Raw genomic sequence first — 26,267 nt, 5'->3', positions numbered from 1 at the left:
GTAATTTCTCCAGGAAAATCAACGAAGGGTGTGTACTTTGCATATTAACCAAATATTATATTATGTTCATAAACACTCCGGCTAGGGGTCCGTTCCGAAAGGAAATAAACACAGCAAATGCAACATTGTCCCGTGTATATAAATCATCTCATTTGTAATAATGCAAGAAATATAATGAAAACAACATAAAATAACTAATTATTTAAAACAATCTTCGCGATATCGCTCATATTCTAATCGATTAAGAATTAATGGTGGGTATACTGGCGAAAACCGTCAAAAACAATTTTAAGGGGTCCAAAATACTTGTTCACAAATCTGGATTATCTCCAATTATAGGAGTTACTTTCATACTTTTTTTTGACATCTCATCAAAGATGAAGAGAAATAAGAAAAGTCTGGACATTTACGGGGCTAAAGACCATCGTAGGCTAGTTTAAGCGATTACACTTAAAGCACGTGTAACATTCTCCAATTCTACCCATGGTTACTTCCTAGAATTGGAGTAGTGTGGTTGTCAATCATGGGTAGAAATGGTGAATGTTACAAGTGTGTGAAGTGATCACTTAACCAGGCCTATGAAGGTAGTAACCCGTAAATACCCAAACTTCTGTATTCTTTTTTATCTTTGTTGAGATGTCAAAAAATAATATGAATTATTTGAAAAAATAAAAAAAACTGCATGTCTGTTTATATATTGTACATAGGTCGTAATACTATATATATATATATATATATATATATATATATATATATATATATATATATATATATATATATATATATATATATATATATATATATATATATATATATATATATATATATATATATATATATATATATATATATATATATATATATATATATATATATATATATATATATATATATATATATATATATAGATATATATATATATATATAGATATATATATATATATATATATATATATATATATATATATATATATATATATATATATATATATATATATATATATATATATATATATATATATATATATATATATATATATATATATATATATATGTATATATAAATATATAAATATATATTTATATATATATATATATATATATATATATATATATATATATATATATATATATATATATATATATATATATATATATATATATATATAAATATATATATATATATATATATACATATATATATATATATATATATATATATATATATATACACATCCGTAGTTCGTTCTTTAATCTCTAACGACTACGGTTTGAGCACTGCGTAAGAATCTAAAACTCCCACTGTTTCTACGACCATGTGTGATTTACAATAACGTAGTATGTCAAGGAGACTTTTCTCTACGTGCCTTGGGGGGGAAAACTTTGCGTTAAGTCTTCGTGTTTCCTCTGGCACCTCGTCTCTGATTGGTCCACTGCCCACGTGCAGAGGTATATAAGATCCTGTGCTTGCTGAAGAGCTATCAGTCAATCATTATCGTTTCAGTGCAACAGGCGGATAACACATTACCATGAAATTCTTGGTGAGAACACTCTTATTAGTTAAATACAAATACGCTTCCAAGTATTTTCTTTCGCAAACAAATATCTTTTTTTTAAAAACACACTAAAATTACATTAGGAAATATATACTATTATGTACAGGGGAATAAAACAATCAAATTTTTTATTACTTTTATTACGATTTAAACACACGATTATGTACTAAAATTTCAAAGTAATAGCGTACACAAAATTGTACATCAGCTTTGGTTGATAGGTATATATTTGCTTCAACTAATTTCAGTGTACCATTCACTCTGTTCCAAGCATTCACTCTCCTGTTATGTGTTTATCAATCTTTCCAACCCTTAGAAACTTATTGAGCTGTAAACAATACCGTCCTAATTATATTGAAAACTATTTAAAATACATAAAAAATCAACTAAAAACATGAAAGACAACAACGAAAAAACGCAAATGTGAAATCATTTCCACAATCCTTTTTCACCCATTCGATCACAATAATGCACCATTGATAATTTTTTGAACGAATATGGTGCAATAGAAATTTTACAAAATTATTATCATTTATATAATATTTATAATTATTATATAGGGCGTTGAATAAAGTATTTTTTGTTGAATTAAAAAAATCTTGGTTACTATTACTATAATCTATTTTGACACGTGTTTCGATGCATTCCCCATCATTTTCAAACACTAAAAGTGGTATATAATTTATATTTGAAGCAATAAGTAGCTAAATTTTTTATTGTTGTTTTCCATTTTAAAATAAAAAATTAACTTTGTTTTAAAAGCAGTATAAATATTTTATTATACATAACTTAATTATGTCTACCGGTTTTGAAGCTAACCGTTTCTTTATCAAGACTAAAAAAGAGCAGTTAGCTTCGAAACTGTTGGACAATATAATTAAGTTATAATAAAATATTTCAAGTGATTTTAAAACAAAGTTACATTTATATTTTAACTATTCAAGAGTGAAATTTACCAAGTAAAACTTATTTATTTGTATATTTTTATTTTTCAAAACAGATTACATACATAAGTCATTTATATAATATTCCCGATAAGTAATTTCTATTTCTCATTTTTGGACATGGGATTAAGGTTTACAAGACTGGAACACAAACAATAAAATTACATTTTTTTTTATATAACCAAAACTAATTCATGGCAAAATATAGAAACAAACAATAAACATAGATAGATTTTACTATAAAATGTCTACCCAATTAATTAAATATTTTTATATCTTATTTTATTGTAGATTGTTTGCACCCTCGCTCTCGCCAGTCTGGCAGCAGGGGAAGAAGCCGCCAAGAAGACAGAGAAACGAGGTCTGGCTAGCCTCGGGTATGGGGGTCTAGGCTATGGTGGTCTCGGCTATGGCGGGCTCGACCATGGCAGTCTGGGCTATGGCGGTCTCGGTTATGGCGGTCTCGGTTATGGCGGGATTGGGGGATATGGACACGGACTGGGTTACGGAGGTTATGATGGACTCTACGATGGATACAGCGGTTACAGTAAGTAAAAAAAAACTGATTTTTCAGTTTAATTGTTTTTAAACTTTATCTCAGGGAAAAAGAAGAAGAAATATCCCAAAAAAATTTTTTTTAATTAATAACTATTTTAAAATTACCTAACGTCCTAGTGACTTTAAAATCTAGTTACGGCTTACGCAACACTGCTTATCGTGGTCTTCGTGGCTTGGGTTTCTTTGTACGTTTTTGCATATATATTCTCGTAAGTGGATTTACTCTATATATTTAAAGTTATTATAATTAAATTTCATTCATGAGTGAAAATTCTAGGTGAAAATCACCTACACCCATATTTTTATAAAAAATAAGGGATTTGTTTATTTTACCTTGCAAAAAACATCGCAACTTTCATTTTATATCAATCAAATCATATTTACTTTATACATTAGTTTAAAATTCTAATGTATGGATGTGAAGTTGGCAAAAGAAAGGTGAAAGTAGATTTAATGCAATCAAAATGCCATCTCTCCAAAGAATGTGCCCTTAAACGGTGTAATGAATATGGAAGTCTGGTAAATGATAATCTTACTCAACTCAGCCAAAGATGCTGAAAAGAAGTATCAATCATATGAATAGATAAAATTTGAGTAGTGACAATTTGGTTGTCAATCATGTGTACAATGTTGAATATTACACATGTATAAAGTGATCACATAAACTAACTTATGAGAGGCTGTAAGCCCTGTAAATACTTAGACATCCATAATCTTCACTTTTTTTGAGATGTCAATAGTAAATATTTCAGATTGCTCATGCAATACCGTTCTACAAAAATATTCCATAAATAAACATGGGAATAAAACCCTGGATTCCAAGTATGGTAGCCGATTTTATTTTTTATTTTTTTTTAAATCGTATTTAAAGGAATAACCCGCAAAGCCTCTATTAGAGTCTTTTCTGCAGGTAGGATAGTAAGGATAGGGAAGCTAAATGAGAAAAGTACATCGCAAACATCCAGACCAATTGAAAATAAATCTTTCATGGATTTAATTTGCGATTGGCGGGAATCGAACCCGCGACGCCAGTTTCGCAGTCGAGCGTCTACTCAACCTCACTACAGCGCCTGTCAAATTCTTACTACTATAACCAGACTTCTTTCTATATTCTTCTTCATCCGTGTTGGGATGTCAATATCAAACAGGCTGATTAAAATTTGTTGTAATACCACCTAACTATAGTTTGAAGGGCGCAAACAAGCCCTGATTTTCACATAACTTCAAATTTGATATTCAGGGATATTTAATGATTATTATGGTTTTAACAAATTATGTGTTATTACCAAGAAGCCATAACATCGCATTATTATTAATATACCAGAAGTGGGCCAATGATAATGTCTTAAACTTTGGATTAAATTAGTTGAATAATCATTTCGTTGTTGCTGTTTATGCCAGATGTTGTATATCTACCTATAATGGTGTTTTCACAAACTTGAAAGCTTTTACTAATAATTGACAATAAGGTCGTTAACACAATTGCCTTCATATTTTGAATACACTGAAGCAAATATGTTTTCATTAAGTACATTATTGTTTAAAGTCCAACTATTTATTTAATAGCCCACTAGATATAGCATTTAAAAGGGATAGTTTATGATATTATGTATATGGTTAAATAAATAAAAAATATCGTTAAAAAAAGCTTTTGTCAACAGAAACATACGCATTTGATCAATATGGAAGCCTGGTAAATTAAAAACTTACTCAACTCAACCATAAATGCTTCCAAAAACTTGCATATGAAAAAAAGTGATAATTATACGATGATGAGTTTCAAAAGTAAAGTGTGTGGTTGTCAATAATGGGTAGAATGATGAATGTTAATCGTGGAAAAAAATCACTTAAAATAGCCTATGACAGTTCGTAAGTACTGTAATTCCCATACATCCATATTTGAGATATCACAAGAGTTTTTCTATGTTAATATAAAAAAAACATCTTTAAAACGGCAAGGCAGAAGTCAATATTTGGAGCCTCACGTCTGTATAGGTACAAAAGTACATATATACCATATGTATTAACGAAGTGAAGTTAAGGCACTAACTACGTAATGCAGTTAAGATATTACTTAGATATAACTTCATATATCCGTTTAAAAAAAACGATTACTTCCCGAAAATACCGATCGACAACCGGTTTTAAAATACATAAGAAATTTCAATCCAGAATCAATGTCATAGGTTTCTACAAAATACGTTGTTGACGCGACAATTTCTTGTGGGATGGTAAAAAAAGTTAAAGAATACAATTTCAAGTCTGGCTAGTAAATATGATACCGAAAATTACAAGTAGAAAATAAGTATTAAAAAACCATCCCCGTCCTTAGATATTCCTAATATAATTAAAGTTTTCCATGCCTGTTTCATATAATCACGTCCATATTTCAAACACACCCTTAAGTCAATTAATTCAGCTGTCCAATAAAAGGGCCTTGCAATAGGGAAGATAATTACAATCATTTATATAATTTATATGGCCGAAGAACATTTAGACGTTGGTTTTACTTTTATTTTTGTACGTGCTTATTTAAAAAAAGTGATTTTCGGTAAAAACCTCGTCCAGTGGTAGTTTTATCCTAAATTTTGCGAAGTCATATGTTTTTTATAAACACAGTGTAACACACATTTAAGACATTATAATTTAAACTTAAAAAAATAATTATTTAAAAAAATAATATCAAAGAATTTGTCACGCATAGTGAATACGATTATTTGTAATTTTTCATTATGTCATGATGATTTAGCATTTTTAATTTTTGTAGAATGCTAACAAATAATTTCACAAAGAAAATCGATGCATAGAATAATGAATTATTACGTATAAAATGCCGATTGTCACACTAGAAAACGTTTTTTTTTAAATAATAGGTTTTAAATGAATTCAAGATATTTTGTTGGTATTTATCGATCTTTCTAAAACCCTTAAATTTCAATTAAAAACAATCAAATATATAATATTTTAATCATGAATATGAAGAAAAGTATTCAAGTAGTTTAAGTAAGTAAAGTGAAAAATATGCAATTTTAATTATCCTAACAAGGTGCTAAATCAAAGAAAAAAACAAAAAATAATTGTTAGAATTCATTTGTTTTCCTTTTTCCAAGTTTCTTCATTACCGATATGTTTCGACACGTAGTCATTAGTATGATGATGTCGATAACGATGATCTCCGGCAGTTGGAAAAATAAAATAAAAGATGAAAACACTATTCAACAAACTTGTTATATTATTATTATATAAAATGCAGTTTCATAAAATTATGTCAGCAAAAACTAAAATCTGATAGGAATATTATATTTTGCATTCAAACATACAAAACACAATTTTGTATTTGAATTTCCACGACACTGTGAAATACAAATACAAACTATCATGAATTTTCTATACCAAATTTTGTTATCTCTATGTAAGATAAGTTTATTTTAAATGTGTCCTGTGAGGTTATTTTGTCCCGTGTTTAACTCTTTCAAAACACTAAAAACACATTCAACCTTCCCACGTGTTTAAGTGTGTCATAGCCAATACACACGTGCTTATTGAAAAGACTCGAGGCATGTTGAAAGCGCTAAGAAAATCATTAGACCTTGGCTTTTTCCACAAGTCATTTTTGCCGCGAAAATCTACGTGATTCATTATTCTTAATGGTGGTCATTGTTCTTTAGTTTGACCACGCCAAATTGGATGGAAATTGACCATGAATATAAAAATTGTAAAGTCTTAAAATTTACAATAATAATAAGACAAAGGTTATTGTAGTTCGTTTCACTAAACGTTTGTTGTTATGTCACAAAGTTTTACAACGTTTTAATTTTAACCAAGATATATGTTTGTATGTATGTGTAAGACCTAAAGTATAAGTGGAGATTCTACGGCCTCTTAGTAATTTTTTTGACTTACCGCTCACTCCTTTCAACAACGTTATATATCAAAAATCGTCAATTTTCAGCAGCGCATGTTTTCGGAATGCCCAGAAAATGTACTATATCTCAGCAAAAGTGGCATATTTTAAACTTAATATTTACCCGCTACAGGTCAGAAAGTGTTGGTTTTATATTTCGAAGAAAAGGAATTGTTTAACAATTTTTTTAAATATAATAAATATTTTTTAAATGGAGAAAAAACATTCAGGTTTTACCTAAAAAGATATAAAGCAATGTGAAAAGTTCAATAAGTGGCTTGATATTTATTTTTCACAAAAATTATTTATTTTTAAACATTAAAAACGATCTCCTGAAAATTCAAGTATTTTATATATGACGTTGTTAAAAAGAGTGAACGTTATGTCAATTGAATTTAAAAGTAAAAATACCTTTATATATAAAAATTCAGCTCCTATGTCTTCATGTCCTAAAAACTCGAAGAAAAGTCGATGGATTAACTTGAAATTTGAATAAAAATGTGGCCTTAAGGAATGAAAAAGTTCCTCACCCCATGTCTCATTTTCTGGGTCCACAATTTAAGTAACATTGTAATATTTATGCCGAATACCCCTAGGTTCGATCTTGATATCTTAACATATGTATGATAATCCAGTCTAACTGCTACTTTACACAGGCAGACGTCAATCTTGTAGCTTTTAACATTTTGTATATAATGCTATTTATAAGTTAATTGTATGAAAATAGAGAGAAATACAAAAGGGTTTGAAAAATAAGTTCTGAATAAGATAGTAAATTGAGCTAATTTTCTAATTAGCAAGCAAATCCATCAACGTTAAAAGTGTCTTAATTTAAGACTCGAATTTAAGGAAAACTCTTATCTGTTTCGATTCGCAAATTGATCGTACAAATCTTCTCGATACGATCTTTAATTCGGCTGTTATTTCGTGAACGAGCCCTTTAACAGATTTATTAATCTCGGCACCAAAAATGTGGTTTGTATGTTCAATCTATATTTAAATTAAGGTAGCCTTATTTATTTGAACGATTAATCCGTAAAGATAAAGTGTCTTTATTTATGTCTACGAGAATATCTTAAACATTTATGCTTTGTTTATATTTTTATTACCTGTAAATTGAGCTGGATAAGAATGAATAAAAATTAATTAATTAGTTGTGATCAATTTATATCTGTTGCGGTTAGAATAGATTACAGTTAAGCCATGATATATCGGACTCAATAGGGGAGTGTCCCTATGAGCAGAAAGTCCATTTTACAAAAATAAGTATAATTTTTTTTTTTAAAAATATAAACACTGTTCTCAGATAAACTATACAAAAAACAAAAAAAATATATATTTATTGCCTTCGCACACTCATCGTGAAGTGACGTTGCTATTTGATATCGAGGCACTTGCTTTCGGTATTTCTGTGAAAAAGGAATCAAGTTTTGTTTGCACTTTTGATGTTTGTTTTTTATCAATTCTCTAAAATTACCAAAATGCGGATAGCATAATTGAACTTCGTTATCTGACGAAGAGTCAATAAATGTTAAATCAGATCATAGAGATATGATCTTACCTCTGATAACTTAATTTTCGGCAGGACGGCGTTATGTCTTTAATTCTAGTGAATTTGAATTTAACTATGTAAAACATTAGAAGGACGTTTTAATTTTTTTTTTACATTTGACTAAATTTTTGTCCGTAATATCTGAGGTTCATTAAAAAGAGGTCCGTTATATCAAGGTTTAACTGTGATTTGAATTAGATGGTAATCGAAAATTGTCGTGTCTTAGTAAAATATATATTTTTAAGTATTTTTTTTGTGTATTTTCAATGAAGTAATTAAAAATAATATAAAAGGCTAATCAGCACTAATGAATGTGTTTTTACGTTTCTGGTAATAAAAATGTTCACACGCATTATTGTTTTGCAATAAAGTAAAAAAAAATAATTATCGCTAATTATTATTCAATACCTACCGATATAATACTTCGTCTTATTTATCTTTACGCACTTTGAATAACGAAATATTCTCATAATTTACAACTTACAAATTAATATACATATGTACTATATCATTGTAATCTCACGGTTGATAATTTTACCATTGTTTGGTTGCGAATACCGCAAACATGACGTAAATGATTACGTATTTACTTAATTTCCTCGTTACGAGAAATTGCATGCGTGGAAAAATGCAGTTATGCGTAAAAAACTTTTCAAGATTATTGGCAATACTTCATTTTATTGTCAGCAAGTATAATATCATCAAATATTACCGCAATTTGAATGTTTGCTAGCTTAATATCAGATATGCTAGCATCAATGTTGAAAATTGTCTTTATGAATAAAATTTAATCGTTGATCCACTGAAATACATATAAAATAAACTTTTCTTCTTCTTAAAACCCTTATCAGCACCTGATGGTGCATAGGGCACTGCATCATATACATAAACGCAGTGTTATTTTGCTCGTTAACTCATGAAGGAAAAGTGATCAGCCCTTTATTTCAAGTACCAGTCGAGGGTAATATTGTATAATATAAGAGTGAAAAAATCAATCAACTCTAAACCACAATTATTTTGGATACTTCTTAGATTTTAAAACTGAAAATAACTTACCTTTTATAAATATTTGGTAGATGCAAAAATTGATGTAATTCTGACGAAATCTAATTGTTAGTTTAAGAACTAGTGCCGTTTCAATGATTTTCCCATTAATTTGTAGTGCCTACTATGATTTTTATAACATTTTAAACTTCTTGTATAGAATATAATGTACATTGCGGGCCATATTGCTAAGAAGCAATATCTTGAAACCAATCCAAAACAAACTAGTAATACTGGGCAAAAGTTTGAACCTTAAACAGCCGTTTGTAATTAGAGAACATATAGTGCTCCTACATGAGCATCAACGAAAAAAAACATTAACTACAATTTATAGCCAAACGAATCAATAAATAAATAAATATGTGAATTATTAAATGAAGAAAAAAATTATGGGAGCAAGTAAGACAGAGGTAAGAGACTGTAAGTAGGTTGATGCGATATTGTTGAGATTATTTTGTTTAATATGATAGAGAAGTTGTAATATAGTATGATAAAATACTTTTTTATTTACTTAAAATGTCTCATGGAAATAAATAAAAGAGATAATTATATGAAATATTTTAGATTCTTTAATGCAATAAAATATTTTTTATTTTTTTTCCATTTCTACAAGTTCCTTCTTGTCTTAAGTCTATACAACAGACATTTAATTATTTTCAGAAATAGACACACACACACACACACACACACACACACACATACACACACACACACACACACACACACACACACACACACACACACACACACACACACACACACACACACACACACACACACACACACACACACACACACACACACACACACACACACACACACATACACACACATACATACACACACATACACGTAAATATATACCCACACACACATTATTGATGTCACCCACCTATAACCGATGGCAATTTTTTTCATACATAACCATACAACAAGGGTTATTTTTCGTAGCGTACAGCAATGTTTTAAAGGTATTTTTTGCACATTGAATCTTTTGGCAGTTTATGAAGAATGAATTATGATGTTCGTTTCAGGCCACGGTATCGCTTCCCCTCTTGCGGTGTCCAAAGTAAGCTACGCCACCACCCACGGAGGTTTGGGTCACGGGTACGGCGGCCTGGGCTACGGCGGGTACTACGGCGGACACGGTGGATACGGTGGTGAGTTTATCAATATTTCATACAATTTCCTTACACAAATGTGCCCCTTTGACTTCATGCGCTCCTGGTATTCTAATGGAAATTCAGGGCCGATTCTTAATAGGGGGTGAAATATTCAACTGAAGGATGTGATTTTAGTAAATTACACGATTAAAGGACTGCTTTAGTTTAGTAAAAAGATATATTAAAAAAACCTTAATTAAAATTTATTAAGTACCAATTTTTTATGTTTATTTAAATTAACGAAGAACATTTTTTTGTATTCATAATTAATTCACTATACTAAAATTGCATACACATATCTTCACATTTTGTTTTATGACAAATGTTATTAATATATAAATAAAAAAGTAAATATTAGTTTGTTCAAAATCGAAAATCTTTTAAACCTTTTCTCCAATCACCTCAATTTTTTTAAATAACGTTACATTCAAATACGCGAGTCTTTAATTGCTTGGGATAGGTAAAAACATTTTTTTTAAATAGCAATGGCAGCGCCATCTGTTGAATATAACAGCAACAAAGGTTAAACTAAATATTGCTCGTGGTGGATAGAGTGGTTCTTGATAACTGCTCTCACTTTTCAATTGCATTGTTGTGACATTAAAAAAACTGTACATTTTCATTGTTTCAACAACATTTTAAAAGGAATGTTATTAAAAATATGTGCTGTATTATTTTTTTTCTTTCATATTGAACTATTCTGAGTCACACCAATGCCTGACTGGGTACAGCTCGTCATATATAATTTAAAAACAAGTTTCAGTTTCTTTAACAAGAAAACATCACATTAAAAAATAATCGTATAGTATTTACAACGGAGATCTCAAATCCGTACTACATTTTTAATTTTCTGACTCTAATGTAATCAAAATGGCAGATAAAAAAAAGAAAAAAAAGCAGTGAACGATGAATATTAAACCAAGGTAAACGATAAAACCACAGCTTTGCATTTTGTAGAATCTCCACAGCAAAAAGAAGACACTCTGTCTGTAAAATTCTTAAAGCACGGGGAGTTTATCTCCGATGAGCTTTCGAGAGAAAACTTTTCGAGAATTAGGTAAAGTTATTGGATATTAGTACGCAAAGGGGTGATTAAAAAATAATTAGAATATAATTAACGTGAGACATACCTTCTTCGGGGACGTGAAAGCGATTACGAGCAACTTAAAATGTGTAATAAAATCTGGCTTAATGGCAAGCTACAAGATTCACTAACTTGTAATAACGGTTAATTATTATGTTATTCTGGGAATGACACTCGTACAACTCGGAGGACCCATTTAATAATTATTGTCTTTATGGCCACTTACAAACTTTGGTCTTACCGTCTTGTCATTGTCAATTTGAATTGTTAACGAGGCTTACAAATTGACATTGAAAAATTGTACCATATATTGGGAAAACATATTTCTAAATTTTGCTGTATCCTAACTAATAAAAATATATATATATATATATATATATATATATATATATATATATATATATATATATATATATATATATATATATATATATATATATATATATATATATATGTATATATATATATATATATATATATATATATATATATATATATATATATATATATATATATATATACATATATATGTATATACAATATATATATATATATATATACAAATATGTAGGTGTATTAACTTGAAATTTGTGTTATATGTCTTAGAGCGTTCCATATGTGAGTATGATTTTCTATACGTTTGGAAATGTAATTTATTTCATTATCCGCATAGTGAATAATCTAGAGTCTGAAATAATAAATAATATTAATATTGTTATATTTAATTTAAGTTTTACTTAGTTGATATCACTCTTTCTTAAAAAAAAATACATTAATTTTACCACAAAGTGACAGTGGAATCAATTAATAAATATATTTAATTTAGTTAGATACCATAACAGAATTGTAGTTTTGAAATATATTAATAATTGAAAATATTTCAAGTTGATGGTACATTTAAAAAGACAGTTAAAGGAGAAATATTCAGGATGAAAAAGGAATATTAGATGTAACATGCGTTGAAACGTTAGTAAATTAATTACGTTCAGTTAAATTAGGGACTTTGTGTAATCCAATTAGGTTATAAGTAGCTAATGAACTCAATTCTCAAAGGAACAAGTTTCGTTCATGAAACACTTTGAAGTTTCCTAGTAAGTTATATGTTATTCGCCTTTTGGTATGCAATAATGCAAGCTTTTCGTTAGCAGGCGCGAAACTTCGAAGTGGAAAGTAAGAAAAATCATAATCCTTAATTATGACGCTGGTGTGTAGAGTAAACAACCCACAAATTTAAATACATTAGAAAATAACATCAATGTATACTTTAAAAAAAAATTCAACTAACTTACAAATCATCTCGCCATTTCCCCATAGAGGTAAACAGAGAGAATATAATGCCACACCAATAAGTCTATGCAAACATTATTCCATATTCATGTATTTTCTTATACATATGTACCTGTAATTATTTCAACTTCTGACCTGACTACGCCCAAGATTTAAAAAAAAAACAAGATAATGTCGGTCTTCCTCTACTTCTGTTTTCAACTACATTCGTCTCATTAATTTGTTTAACCGTTCATTCTTAAATCTTCCGTTCCACATGTCCAAGCCATCTCAACAGACCTATCTTAATTTTACCGATAATGTTTCATTATTACACAGCGTTTTATTATTTCCTTATTTTACCATTCGAACATCATACATCGTTTTGCCGCACATTCATATGAGAGATCACATTTCAACTACTATCGTCCTTCTTTTGCAAACTCCATACTTCACTTCCAAACATTAGGGCTGGAACTAGAACTCCATTGTGGACTGTTAAAATTTAAAAAAAAACTTAAAAGTCTAAAAGTATTTATTATGATGTTATACTATACATAAGAAATGAACAATTAATTAAAAAACTTTAGTGAAGTAACAATTAGGTTTATTACTATCTGTACCGTGCACGATTGTCTTATACAAATGTTTTCTATACTTATGAACACAAAAAGTATGCACAAAAAGTGTTGCTGGTCTTCTGTTAGCGAAGTTCATAACTAAAAATAACACCGAAAATAATGTATACTTTTGTATTTTGGGTTTTTACCCATTAGTTATTTGGCTATTTTGTCTTTCCGCCTTGTTTAGTTTTATTTATATTTAATTATGTTTTAATTTTATTTATTTAATTATGTTAAAAAATTAAAATTAAACACATTAAAGTAAATTTGTTAAAATTGCATAAATAATTTATTAAAAAACTTATTCATCGAATATAATTCAAATCCAAAAGTTTTTATTTTTTTAAAAGTTCAAATTTCTTAAATTTGAAATTAACCCCGAACTTTTGACAGTGTTAAAGAAATTAGCTCTTGTTAAAAGCTGTGAAATCAGTTAAGCTTAAATAAATTAGAGGACACTAATGGGCATAGCTAATTGAGAATAGAATTAGGCCGAAAGGGCGTATAAACTGAATCAAACTTATTTATGAAGAGGAACTTTCATGAAGTCTTAATTCCTGAAAAGGTTAGACTCTGCATTTTAAAACTAACATGCCATATTTATTTTAATATTCATAATTGTTTAAAAAATTATCACACGTGGTAAAAATGAGATGTTTTCATTATAAATTTAGAATTATTTTTTGTACATTTATTGATACTGCAGTCAATTTGTGTTCATATCCATACATTATCAATTCAAATTGATTTTATTAAAAGACACGGAATGCACCGAAATACGTGTCACAATAGATTGTAAGAAAGAGTGGTATTTACCAAGTATGTTTTATTTTTACCAAAAGAAATTATAAATGTTTAAAAAAATCTTTTAGTAAAGATATATAAAAATAAAATATAATCCGATAAACCGTGTAATATTTACAAGGAATATTCTCTCCATGTATATTTTTTAATTTTTTTTTAATTTACAGAGTTTAAAATATATTAAAACAAGGTAAACAATGATGAAACGTCTGATGTCAAAACATTTTTTTTATTAATTTTTTTTTACCTTTAAAATTCAAATAATATATGGTAACAACAAGCGCATATTTGAATGCAATGTTGTGTTCAAATTTCAAATCAATCAATCAATTTATGATATTTAACAAATTATATTTTTCATTTTTATTTATGTAACATAGATAACACACCTCGAAATTCATTGATCTCTTTGATTACATATCGTATTTTTTTCTTCTTTATCTAACTTAGTGGTTTGTATTATCTTGTAACATCTAAAACCCATTTCAGGACGATTTAAATACTTCCTTTCAGGCAGCGTTTAAATGGGATTTCGCTTTCTCCTTTATTTGGTATTGATGGAGACTCACCCCATTATATCTTGACGCAATTTACCCCATTATTTTCTACCTTGATATTTGATATAAAAATATATTAATTAATTATTTTTTTCAGGTCTTAATGGAGGCTACTTGGGAGGTCACGGATACCATGCTCCAGCCATTAGCTACGCCAACCAAGTGGCCTACACCGGTCACGGTGGTTATGGATTAGGCTACGGCCATGGCGGCTACGGATATTACTGATCACTTATACCACTGCTATAAATCCCAGCGAGATCATCGGAATAAGACTCCTCTATCGATCTCAGGATATCAAAAAAAATTATATTAAAAAAAATAAAAATATATTTTGTGTGTTCTGTCTTTGTATATACGAGTATATGTATTATATTTTTCTAATAAAGATCTCCAAAGAATTATGAATTGTTTATTTTACAGTATCCAATAATCTTACAATGAATTTTAAATTTCAGGAAAAACATAACAAGGAATGTGTCCAAATACTTGTTCACAAATCTGGGTTTTCTCTGCGAAGGAGTTATTTTTACATTTTGGCGTCTCAATATAGATGACGAAGAATAAGAAAGTCGGGGTATTTACAGGGCTTAAGACAGAGCTCCAGGACTCGGACCTCACATACTAATATAAGAGTTTCTGCTTAGTAAAAAGCTTCTTTACATCTCACCAATAGATGTCTCTAGTGAAGTTCTAGTGATTCAAGAACAAGGTTTCTAAATTGGTTCATATATATAGAACTTCCAAGAATTTGAGTAGTGTGATTGTCAATAATGGGTAGAATTGGTGAATGTTACATGTGTGTAAAGTGATCACTTAAACCAGCCTATGACGGTCGTCAGCCCCGTAAATGCCCAGACTTCCATATTCTTCTTCATCTTTGATGAGATGTTAAAAAATAATATGAAAATAACTCCTGTAATTGGAGATAATCCAGGTTTTGTGAACAAGTATTTGGACACACTCAAAATGTTGTACCTTTTATTTTATTCACAATATATTCAATGAAAACTTATTCAGACATGCTAGATTGTCAATGGGGATAAATTTAAATAATATATCAAGATTTATTGATAAATCGCATACATGTAAGATACAAATGTTGTAGGTAGTCTAGGCATTTATGGTATATACACTACTACTACTACTACTACTACTACCATCACGCCGTTTCCCCGCAGGGGTAGGCAGAGAGGATGGAACGCCACACTCTTCTGTCCTGACATACACTCCTCGCCTCCTTCATATTCATACATCTAGTCATACATGCCCGCCGATTACGCAAACTTTTGACACCGACAGATTTTAGGTTCTGATTGATCTGATCGTGCCAAGTCTTTTTCGGTCGTCCACGTTCTGTTTTCCCTCTCACATTCGCCACATATATTTTCTTAGTCATTCTCTCGCTATCCATTCGCTCCACATGTCCATACCACCGCAAAGAACTCTTCCTAATCTTTTCAATTATTCCTCGTTCAGCCTTACATTCCTTTCTTATATCGTCGTTTTTAATATTTTTTTTCTGGTATATACACAGTGTGTGAAAAGCCATCACTGTCAACAAGAATATATCAAATTTGAAACATGCATTATTTAAATTTTAAAAATTACTGCAAATTGACGAATTACGATTAAATAGTTATGGAATTGTAACTTTATCATTTTCGTTGTTTTGGACCACATTGTAAAATCCATCAAATTGGCAAATAGTTGTTGAAAACAGACTAAATTCAGGCTAAAACGTAGTTATGTAAATATGGATAGTGCCTGATAACATATTTTGAGGAAAACCGTTAATTTCAAAGAAGGATAATGCCTAAATCAGTCCATAAAAATAATAAGTATGCTGCATATAAGATATAAAATAAACCAATATTCGTCATATTTTTTATTTTCACTTGTTGATAAGAACATCTTAAAAAAGTAATCGTACAGTACGTGTTTTATTTTTATATTTAAAACTAACTAACTAACCAACCATCACACTGCAGGGGTAGACAGAGAGAATCGAACGCCACACCACTCTGTCTTTGCGAACATTCTTCGCCTCTTCTACATTCATGCATCTCCTAATACGTACCCGACGACCGTATATATAGAACGGTTTATATTTAAAGCATTGTATTATTTCACAAAGTTAATTTCAAATTAAAAAAAATAATAAAACTTATTTACGGCTCAAATTATAAAGTTTTTAATTGAATTATTTCTACATAATATAAGAAAACATCGATTTCAGAGTAATAGTACTATACGGTTAGATTACTTAAAGAGATTCTGTAATTGCTTTACTACACTGCAGATTTAATAACTATTTAAAAAAAAAAGAATATTTAAATCTTTTATTTACAGGGCCAACGAACTGTCATTGCCTGATTCAAATGATCACTCTATACACCATGTAACATTCACCAATCTTCCAATGAATAACTTTCACATAAATCAAATTTCCAAATGTTGCATAAAATTTTATTTTCATAATTAACTTCATCGGCAACATCTATCCGTGAAATTAGTAAGTTAATAAAAACCTTCACTTATACGTTTGACATCTTTATCCTAATCATTTTACTAACTAGGAAAAGGCTAAATATAACAATATCAATTATATTTTATATATTTACACCAGTAACATTATTCAAGATATTTTGAGGCACGTCCAGATCTTTCTTGACAAATATATATATATATATATATATATATATATATATTTATATATATATATATATATATATATATATATATATATATATTTATATATATATATATATATATATATATATATATATATATATATATATATATATATATATATATATATATATATATATATATATATATATATATATATATATATATATATATATATATATATATATATATATATATATATATATATATATATATATATATATATATATATATATATATATATATATATATATATATATATATATATATATATATATATATATATATATATATATATATATATATATATATATATATATATATATATATATATATATATATATATATATATATATATATATATATATATGTGTGTGTGTACACAAACACACACACATATACATTATTGAAAGAAATTACAAAATTCATTGAAACTTTGAATATATTTTTAAATATTGGCAATCGTCGCTTTTGTATACAAGTATTGCAGATAAACATGTATGTGCTGCTTAACAAAAATCACCTTTTTTAAATATGCAATACATTCTAAATATGTGCTCCAGTGACTGAATTATGTCAGACTATGCAAGGAAAATTGGTTACGCGTATTCAATACAATTCACCAAAAACTGAACACAAATATCTTTCTTTATTGTTGAAATGTTAATACTTGTGTAACTTGTAGACATCGTGATTTTTTTCAATAATTTCGGTAATTACCATTTGGGTCAGACGTTCTGCACCTAAATTGTCTTTGTGAAAAATTGTTTGCGTTTTGTGCCCATTGTAAATTTGTCAATTACTTAATTTAATCGTGTTGCGAAGGTGGTTTTATTTTTTCAAACATTTGCATTTAATAAAAGGCGGCTTGATATTTTAAATTATCTTGAAACCTTTCCAAATCTATGTTCTTATTATTTCTAGCTCTTGTATATCAAATTTGTTTTACTGCATAACTGAATGCTTAAAGTCAAATTTTATTATTTCTCTAAATTTATCACTTTATAACGTTCACCCAAGATTGACAAAGAAGCTACTCAAATTTCAAAAGCTACGTACTGGTATATGTATATAACTTTATAGATGTCTCAACTTGAGGCAAATAATTTGTGGTTTTAATATTAGTTTAAAATCTTAAATTTACATATTTAAGTATTGTTTATAAGAAAATATCAAAAAACAGAATTGAGGAAAGATTTTTTAAGGAGTTGTTATAATAACACTCTTCTTATCGTTCATCTTTAACTTTTACGAGTGTTTTTGTCAAATTAATATTATTTTGTTGAAATTATATTAACATTAAACATAAAGTGTAAATCCACTCATGGGTAGGCGTAAGCTATGAAACTTAAAAAGTTGAAGCCTGAGTAGGGTCATGATAAGCGGTGTTGCATAAGCCGGAGCTAGATTTCAGAGTCACTTGGACGTTAGGTAATTTAAACAAAATCGTTCACTTTGTGTAATGCCACTTTTATATACAAATATTCGTGACTTCCGGTTTCAGAATAATCATTCCATCACCAGGCCATTAAAGTTGTTTTTATTTGTTTAAATTATGTTGCACAGAAAAAATATTGACATCTTGAAAAAATGTGGTTTCATTTAGATATTTATTTATCTTTGTTTTGAATCTTCTGGTTAATTAAATATCTTTTTACATTAAAATAATGCTGACTACCAAAAAAAAAACATAAACCCTGATCTAACCTGTTAACAATATCAATTATAGACATAACCTATTATCCTATTACGACGAATCGTGCTCAGTCAATTATATTACTTGAAATATCAAGTTGTAGGATTGTGCTTAGAAATTTATTCGGATTATTAAGTGTCTAGTTCGACAATAAAGTACAGTTATAGGCAGCGTTTATCTTCTAAGTCTGCTAGTACCTGGTCGACTGAAAATTTTCAGGTAGGCGGGTGGCAAAATTATGAAGGTTATATGGAAATCGGAAGGCATGTATCGTGGGTAAAATAATGACGGTTCATATCTGTAGACTTAAATACGTTATTCATTGCGAATACGAGACTATGCAAAGCTTAAAAAAATAGCGTGAAATAGTGGTTTGGGTATACTTTTTTTTTGACATCTCAACATAAATGTAGAAGAATATTAATATCTGGCTATTTACAGGACTTATGACCTGTCATAGACGTGTAGAATGATCACACTTCTTAAAATTTTGGAACTCCTAGATATATCATTAATCTCATGACACAGCAAACGTGAGTACCTACACAACAGCCATCTATGTTCGATTGAGAAAGCTTTTATGTAGCAAAGAACCATGTATGCAATATATGAACCCCGGATTATTTTTCTTAAGAAGTGTATGGTTTATATTTTATAGGTCGATCAGAGTGTGGTAGCCTGGGTATATATAAAAGGCTTACGACCTATCGTAGACTGATTTAAGTGATCACTTTATAAACGTGTAACATTCACCATTCTGTCCAAGATTGACAAACACACTACTCAAATTTCGAAAGTTGTACCAAATACACATAAACATTTAAAATTTGTCATGTTCAATATTTCAAATACTTGAAAATGGTCAAGTCAAAATAATTGGCGTGTTTGTATGAGGAGATGCAAGAATGTGGAAGAGGCGAATAATATTTGCAAAGACAACGTGGTAAGGCATTCTATTATCTCTGCCTACCCCTGCTGGGAAGCGGCGTGATGGTTAGTTAAGTAGTTAGTTATATACTCAATAAATCATACATACTCGTGAAGGTTGAACTTTTTATTTACATACATAACTGGAGATTTACTCGGTATCAAAATTTAAGTGACATTTTTTCACGTTTTTTATTGTATAAATAAGACCACTTTCCATCCCCTTTCAAATTCCTTTGCTCGATAATATCACTTTTAAATTAGAAGCTTTATTGTAAAACTTTCTAGTAATTAATTCACGACTCAATATCTGCTCCAACCTTTGACTTGAGAATATGCAAGTGCTGCCTATAGCGGCGTTATTCAGAGATGTTGAATGACTGTACTAAGTGCCAATAAATATTATATTACTGAATACAGTTTAAATGGAGTTCTTGGGTGAATTTCATTGAAATTTTAGGTTGAAAAGCGAACGTGGTTAACATGTTGTATTACTCTTATCTTCATACATTTATCTTAGTCTCTAGGGCACCTTTGGACGAAACATTCAGATAAAGTTAAAAATAATGTTTTTGAATTTAAAAATAATAACACACACACACAAATACACACAACACACACCACGCGCACGCACACGTTATCTATATTACAAAATTATATATATATGTATATTTATATATATATATATATATATATATATATATATATATATATATATATATATATATATATATATATATATATATATACATATATATATACACATATGCATGTATACAAACATATATTTGCTGTATTTGCTAAGCAAAGATAAATATTTTTATTTCGTATTTAAGAATTTGAAATCAGAGCCTCAAGCTCAAGCTTTACCTGCCTTCGTTGTGAGAATCGATACATTATTGTCATTTTTATCCAAAGAGTTTTTAAGAAGATTTTTTATAAAAGATTTATATCACACAAAAGAGGTTTAAAATAATAATAAGCGATGGCAAAAGTAAGGAAAACTTTACTAGCAGATTGTATACTATTAAGAAGTTAACATGATTTGCGATAATTCCAGGGCACGGAAGGTAAAGGGTCGCATACAATGTGTGGAGGGTAGTTTGCGATAGCGCTGGCGTGTCGCGTGTCGCGAGGAGTGTGCGAAATGGCGGCATTTGATTGGGTCCCTCGTTCTGTAATGTGCAATTTATAGAGTCAAGGATGCTCAACGCCATTTCCTACCCACATGAATTATTTATACAATTCCTGAGCAGAAAGCTATCGTAGACATTCGCTAGGGTGACCAAAGGCTATATTTAAAAACAATACATAAATCAGACACTGGATTATACACCCTACGGGTAATATATCAATATTTTAGGCATATCAACGTGATGTGAGAATTATAAATATAACTTCTTTTTGACCACTTGTATCATGGTGTTATGACTAGGTTCAGAAGCTACAGATGCTTCTAACTACGGGTTTAAATATAAACGTAGTTAACGCACCTAAAGCTTTCGAAACTAGTCGTAACAATATTTTACTCATGTGGTAAACAAAACAATTGTTTTTTTTTTATAACTTGATCATGTCTTACCATAAAAGAGAATGCCGAAAAAGTAAATAACATGCATATAAAGCATCAATTATTTTTTTTTCATGTAAAAAATGGAAGTCTGCGCATCTCTAGGCTTATGAACTGGCATTTGGCTGGCTTAAGCGATCACTTTACACACTTGACGTTCTCCATTTTGACCATTATTGAACATTTGTATTGCATGAATTTTTCAAACCTGTAAAGATTTATTAAACCTGCAAGTACTTTTTTGGTGTGTGGTTACATACTAAGATTACTGACAATTAAAAAAAAAACAAAAAAGGAAAAATTACTTATCACAAAGTAGATGTTTTCACCATTCAAAATTTAAATAATACGAATACATCTATCTGTTTGCGCCCTCAGTGATCTCCTGTATTCATAAACGAGTTTCATTTGTAAAAGAATTTCATTAGAGAAATATATGATTTTCCTTTGTGGAAGAAGCGATGGTCACCCTTATCTTAGGAAAACCGCATCGTAGTAAAAGAAACAAATCGACGTAGAATTATTTATGAACTCTTATATGAAAGGGTAGGAATCAATGACGAGATGTGGTTAAATTCAAATAAATTAAACGTTCTTTCGCTCCAAATAACACTGAAATTATTTACACACACGCACAGAACGGATATCCAATTTAAGGGGTCGTAAGTCACATCTTTCAAATTAACTTGGGAATGTACTTGCTACAAATCGATTTGGAGCAGGGGAAATATATTCCGGGAATACAGTTTGTGGTAGTTTTATTACTTGCATGAATAATGGATGGAATTTAAATTCTTTACGCCATAAGTCTAAAGGATTCTTAAATCTGGAAAGTTTATCGAGACTGATTGAAAAATACCCCTATTTGACGAGCTAATTCTAGTTGAAAATCCATTTTTTACATAAACAATTATTTTCTTCTGAATACATTTAAAAAAAAAAATATTTATTGGTTTGGGATTTGCAGAATTCCATTTTAATTTATACATTAATTGTTAAATCAAACACAGATTTTTTGAGTATACTATATAGTTATATTTTATTGTTAAAAAACATACATAAACTATACACATACGTTTGAAAATGCCATATCTAGGCGAAACAATTGTCACAATATTAATTTTACTGTATGATACGGGTATCAAAATTTCGGTGAGTGGTTTTGTACTTACATTTTTTATACAGTAAAATTTATATACAGTATCATATCTGTCTCCGTAGCATAGTAATCAGCACGTTTGTATACTGTGCAGAAAGCCTCGGTTTCAATTAACTGGGGGTTAAGATAAAAAAGGATTTATTTACACTAATTGAGACACCTTTAATATTGATATATCAGGGTTAATAATACAGTATCTAATAAAATAATAATGTGTTGAAAATTTTAAGTGATTGATTAATTTCAAACTAATATTTTATTAATTGAACCTAGACTGAGGGAAATGCATGAATGCAATTATCAATCAACATAATACTACGTCGATATGTTGCATTGCTCTTTGCAATGCAATTGTTAGTAGGCTGCAGTAAGGGTAATAACAGAAAATCAAATGCCGTGGCAAAGAGCAGTTTACAGAAAACAAGGAGATTATTATTTAAACAGTTATTTTTAATTTAAATTTCACTTATATTATTTATTGATTTTAATTAACTTTGTGGAATAACACATTGATGATTTAAAACTAAACATTTGTTATATTACACTAAAATTATTACACTCACTTACATATAAAGGGTTAGTCGTGAACAATAAACAAATTCATAATTACAAATTAAAAATTCAAATACTGATAAAATATTTCTTGATGGTTTGCTAATCCGAAATTCCTCAACATTATTGTCTATCTCCCCATTAACCGAAATCCTACCCTTAACCCCCCCTCTGGTTATAACCCAATCCTTCTCTACCAATACCTGAAAGATTTTTTAGTCCCTAGTTTTTGTAATCACCCGCCAATGAAAATATCTGTAGTTTTGGAAACTAGTCGTGTGAAATAAAACTCAATAAGTGGTCCTAATTTTTTAATAAAGAATTTTCCTTGATAAATATCATCATCTCTTAAAATCTAGTGGCACACGTATTTCAATGAAATATATTTTAGGATATAGTTATATCTACTAGGCAAAATTTTAATTAAAAATGGATAAATATTCCCGTAAAGTGACGGCCGAATCAATTAATGAAATTAAAATAGAGGTCTGTTTTTTAGCGTTTGATAAAGATTATTTTTAGCGTTGCTTAAAAAATGTGAAAAGTAGAGACTAAGTTTATCAAGCTACAGATTTTTCAAAATGTTTTTTTTTCTTAGTTTCTTAACACGGGTTCTTTTCAAACGGTCCCCGATTAATGTATTCATATGAAAAAAGTTCAGGACGTGACGTTTTAACCAATTCAGTTATAATACTTTTGTAAATCACTTTTAAATTTCCAGTGTGGAAGGTGATGATCTGTTTTTCAACTGCCATCTATCGAAAATATTCTTAAGTTCTTTATTCAACTTTTATTAAAAAAAACTCTAATAATATAGAAAAGTGAAACGGATTCAGCATATCAATATGGCCTCCTTCTGATATAACAAACGACCTTACTAACCATCACGCCGCTTCCCCGCAGAGGTAGGCAGAGTGAATAGAACGCCACACCAATCTATCTTTGCACACAATCTTCGCCTCTTTTACATTCATACTTTCATTCACTCCTCACCTGACCATTTTTAAGTATTTCAAAAACTTGATCAAGCCAAGTTTTCCTCGGTCTTTCTCTGTTTCTATTACCAACCAAATTCACCTCATAAATTTCTTTAACTATCCTTTCTTCACTCATTCAATTCACGTGCCCAAACCATCTCTACGCACTTTGCATTTATCGATAATGCTTATCTCAGGCTTGCATTATTTCCTTATATCATAATTAGAACATCTATCATGCAACGTTTTTACATTCATCTGTGAGAACTTATTTAGACTGCATTCAATCTACTTTCATCCATCTTTTTCCAACTCCATGCATCACATCCATACTTTTTTCCCCCTCTGATATTGAATAATTTAATATGATATTGTGAATGTGAATTTTTTTTCTATTAAGATAACTGAGTGTTTTATTTAAATTATAAGTGTTTTGTAACATTTTCATCCAAAACTAGTTAAAGGAATTACATAATAATTTCGTTTTAGTAAATGTATTCACAACATTTTGAATGTGTCCAAATACTTGTTCACAAATCTGGGTTTCTACGCAAAGGAGTTATTTAACATTTTTTACATCTTAACGTAGATGAAGAAGAAAGATTTTTAACGTAGATGAAGAAGAAAGGTAGATGAAGAGAAAGAAGAAATTTTCAAGGACAGAGTTGTGTTCTATTCTCACTGCCTACCCCTACGAGGAAGGGGCGTGATTGTTAGTTAGTTTAATTATTGAAGAAATGGTACGCGATATATACAGCTTTCCCGTTTCGATGTTCAAATAGTCATTTGTATATTGTTATGTTTAAACAATAGAAGGTAACAAGGTTCTATTGTTACCATGATGTTAAATTAACTAGTGCTTAAAACGCCATGAGCTCTATTGTATGAAGATTTAGAGAACTTACTAACTGATGTAGCCAGCGACTTGTAACTGGAAACCAACTAACAGAGTTACACTAACTGTAATTTGTAACGAGTACAAGTGTAATGGTGACAGTTGTGAGTTAACGTACGATACCGCTCAGTTCCTTTCAACAACGTCATATATCAAAAATCGTCAATTTTTAATTGTGCATGTTTTCGGAATGCCCAAAGAATGTACAATATTCCAGCAAAAGCAGCATATTTTTAACTTAACATTTACCCGCTGCATGGCAGAAAGTGTTTATGCATTTTGAAGAAAAGGTATTGTTTATTTTTTTTTTTAAATATCCTAAATATTTTTCAAATGGAAAAAAAAACATTCAAGTTTTACCTGAAAAGATCTGTTACATAGTAAAAAGTTTAGTAAGTGGCTTGATATTTATTTTTAATACATTTTATTATGTTTTTAAACTTTAAAAACGATCTCCTGAAAAATCAAGTTTTTTGATACATGATGTTGTTGAAAGGAGTGAGCGATATGTGTCATGGTACTCCTTTATACTGGTAATCTAACCACTGTATTAGGGAAATATGATAATATATTTTATAAAGGTGTCCCAACTTGATTCCCTTTTTTACGAAAGAAGATAGATGTCTGAGCATCCCAGGGCGTATGTTCCCAATAGTTACCTAAGACAGCGTAGGCATAGATTGTTTCACATTCCTGTATACAGGACCAACCTGCCAATGGTTATGCCTGTAGGAACAGCTACAGC

General features: G+C 29.3%; 1 protein-coding gene across 1 annotated transcript; it reads left to right on the top strand.

The window, feature by feature from the left end:
• The first annotated feature begins 1,480 nt into the window (after positions 1-1,480).
• Positions 1,481-15,456, top strand: LOC148304445 (uncharacterized). Its single transcript, XM_088268297.1, has 4 exons — positions 1,481-1,541; positions 2,792-3,047; positions 10,593-10,718; positions 15,153-15,456. Exons 1-4 carry the CDS (start codon positions 1,530-1,532, stop codon positions 15,281-15,283), a joined length of 525 nt encoding a protein of 174 aa, XP_088124423.1. The 5' UTR covers positions 1,481-1,529; the 3' UTR covers positions 15,284-15,456.
• Positions 15,457-26,267: the final 10,811 nt, after the last annotated feature.

Source organism: Brachycentrus maculatus, unplaced genomic scaffold, assembly GCF_059751285.1.
Source record: "Brachycentrus maculatus isolate JH-2025_06_01 unplaced genomic scaffold, ASM5975128v1 h1tg000316l, whole genome shotgun sequence".
Taxonomy (NCBI): Eukaryota; Metazoa; Arthropoda; class Insecta; order Trichoptera; family Brachycentridae; genus Brachycentrus; species Brachycentrus maculatus.
This window is presented reverse-complemented; position numbering and strand designations above follow the sequence as displayed.

Coding starts and splice junctions, on each gene's coding strand:
- LOC148304445 (XM_088268297.1), top strand. Junction 3,048..10,592: donor CGATGGATACAGCGGTTACA/GTAAGTAAAAAA, acceptor TGTTCGTTTCAG/GCCACGGTATCGCTTCCCCT. Junction 10,719..15,152: donor CGGACACGGTGGATACGGTG/GTGAGTTTATCA, acceptor TATTTTTTTCAG/GTCTTAATGGAGGCTACTTG.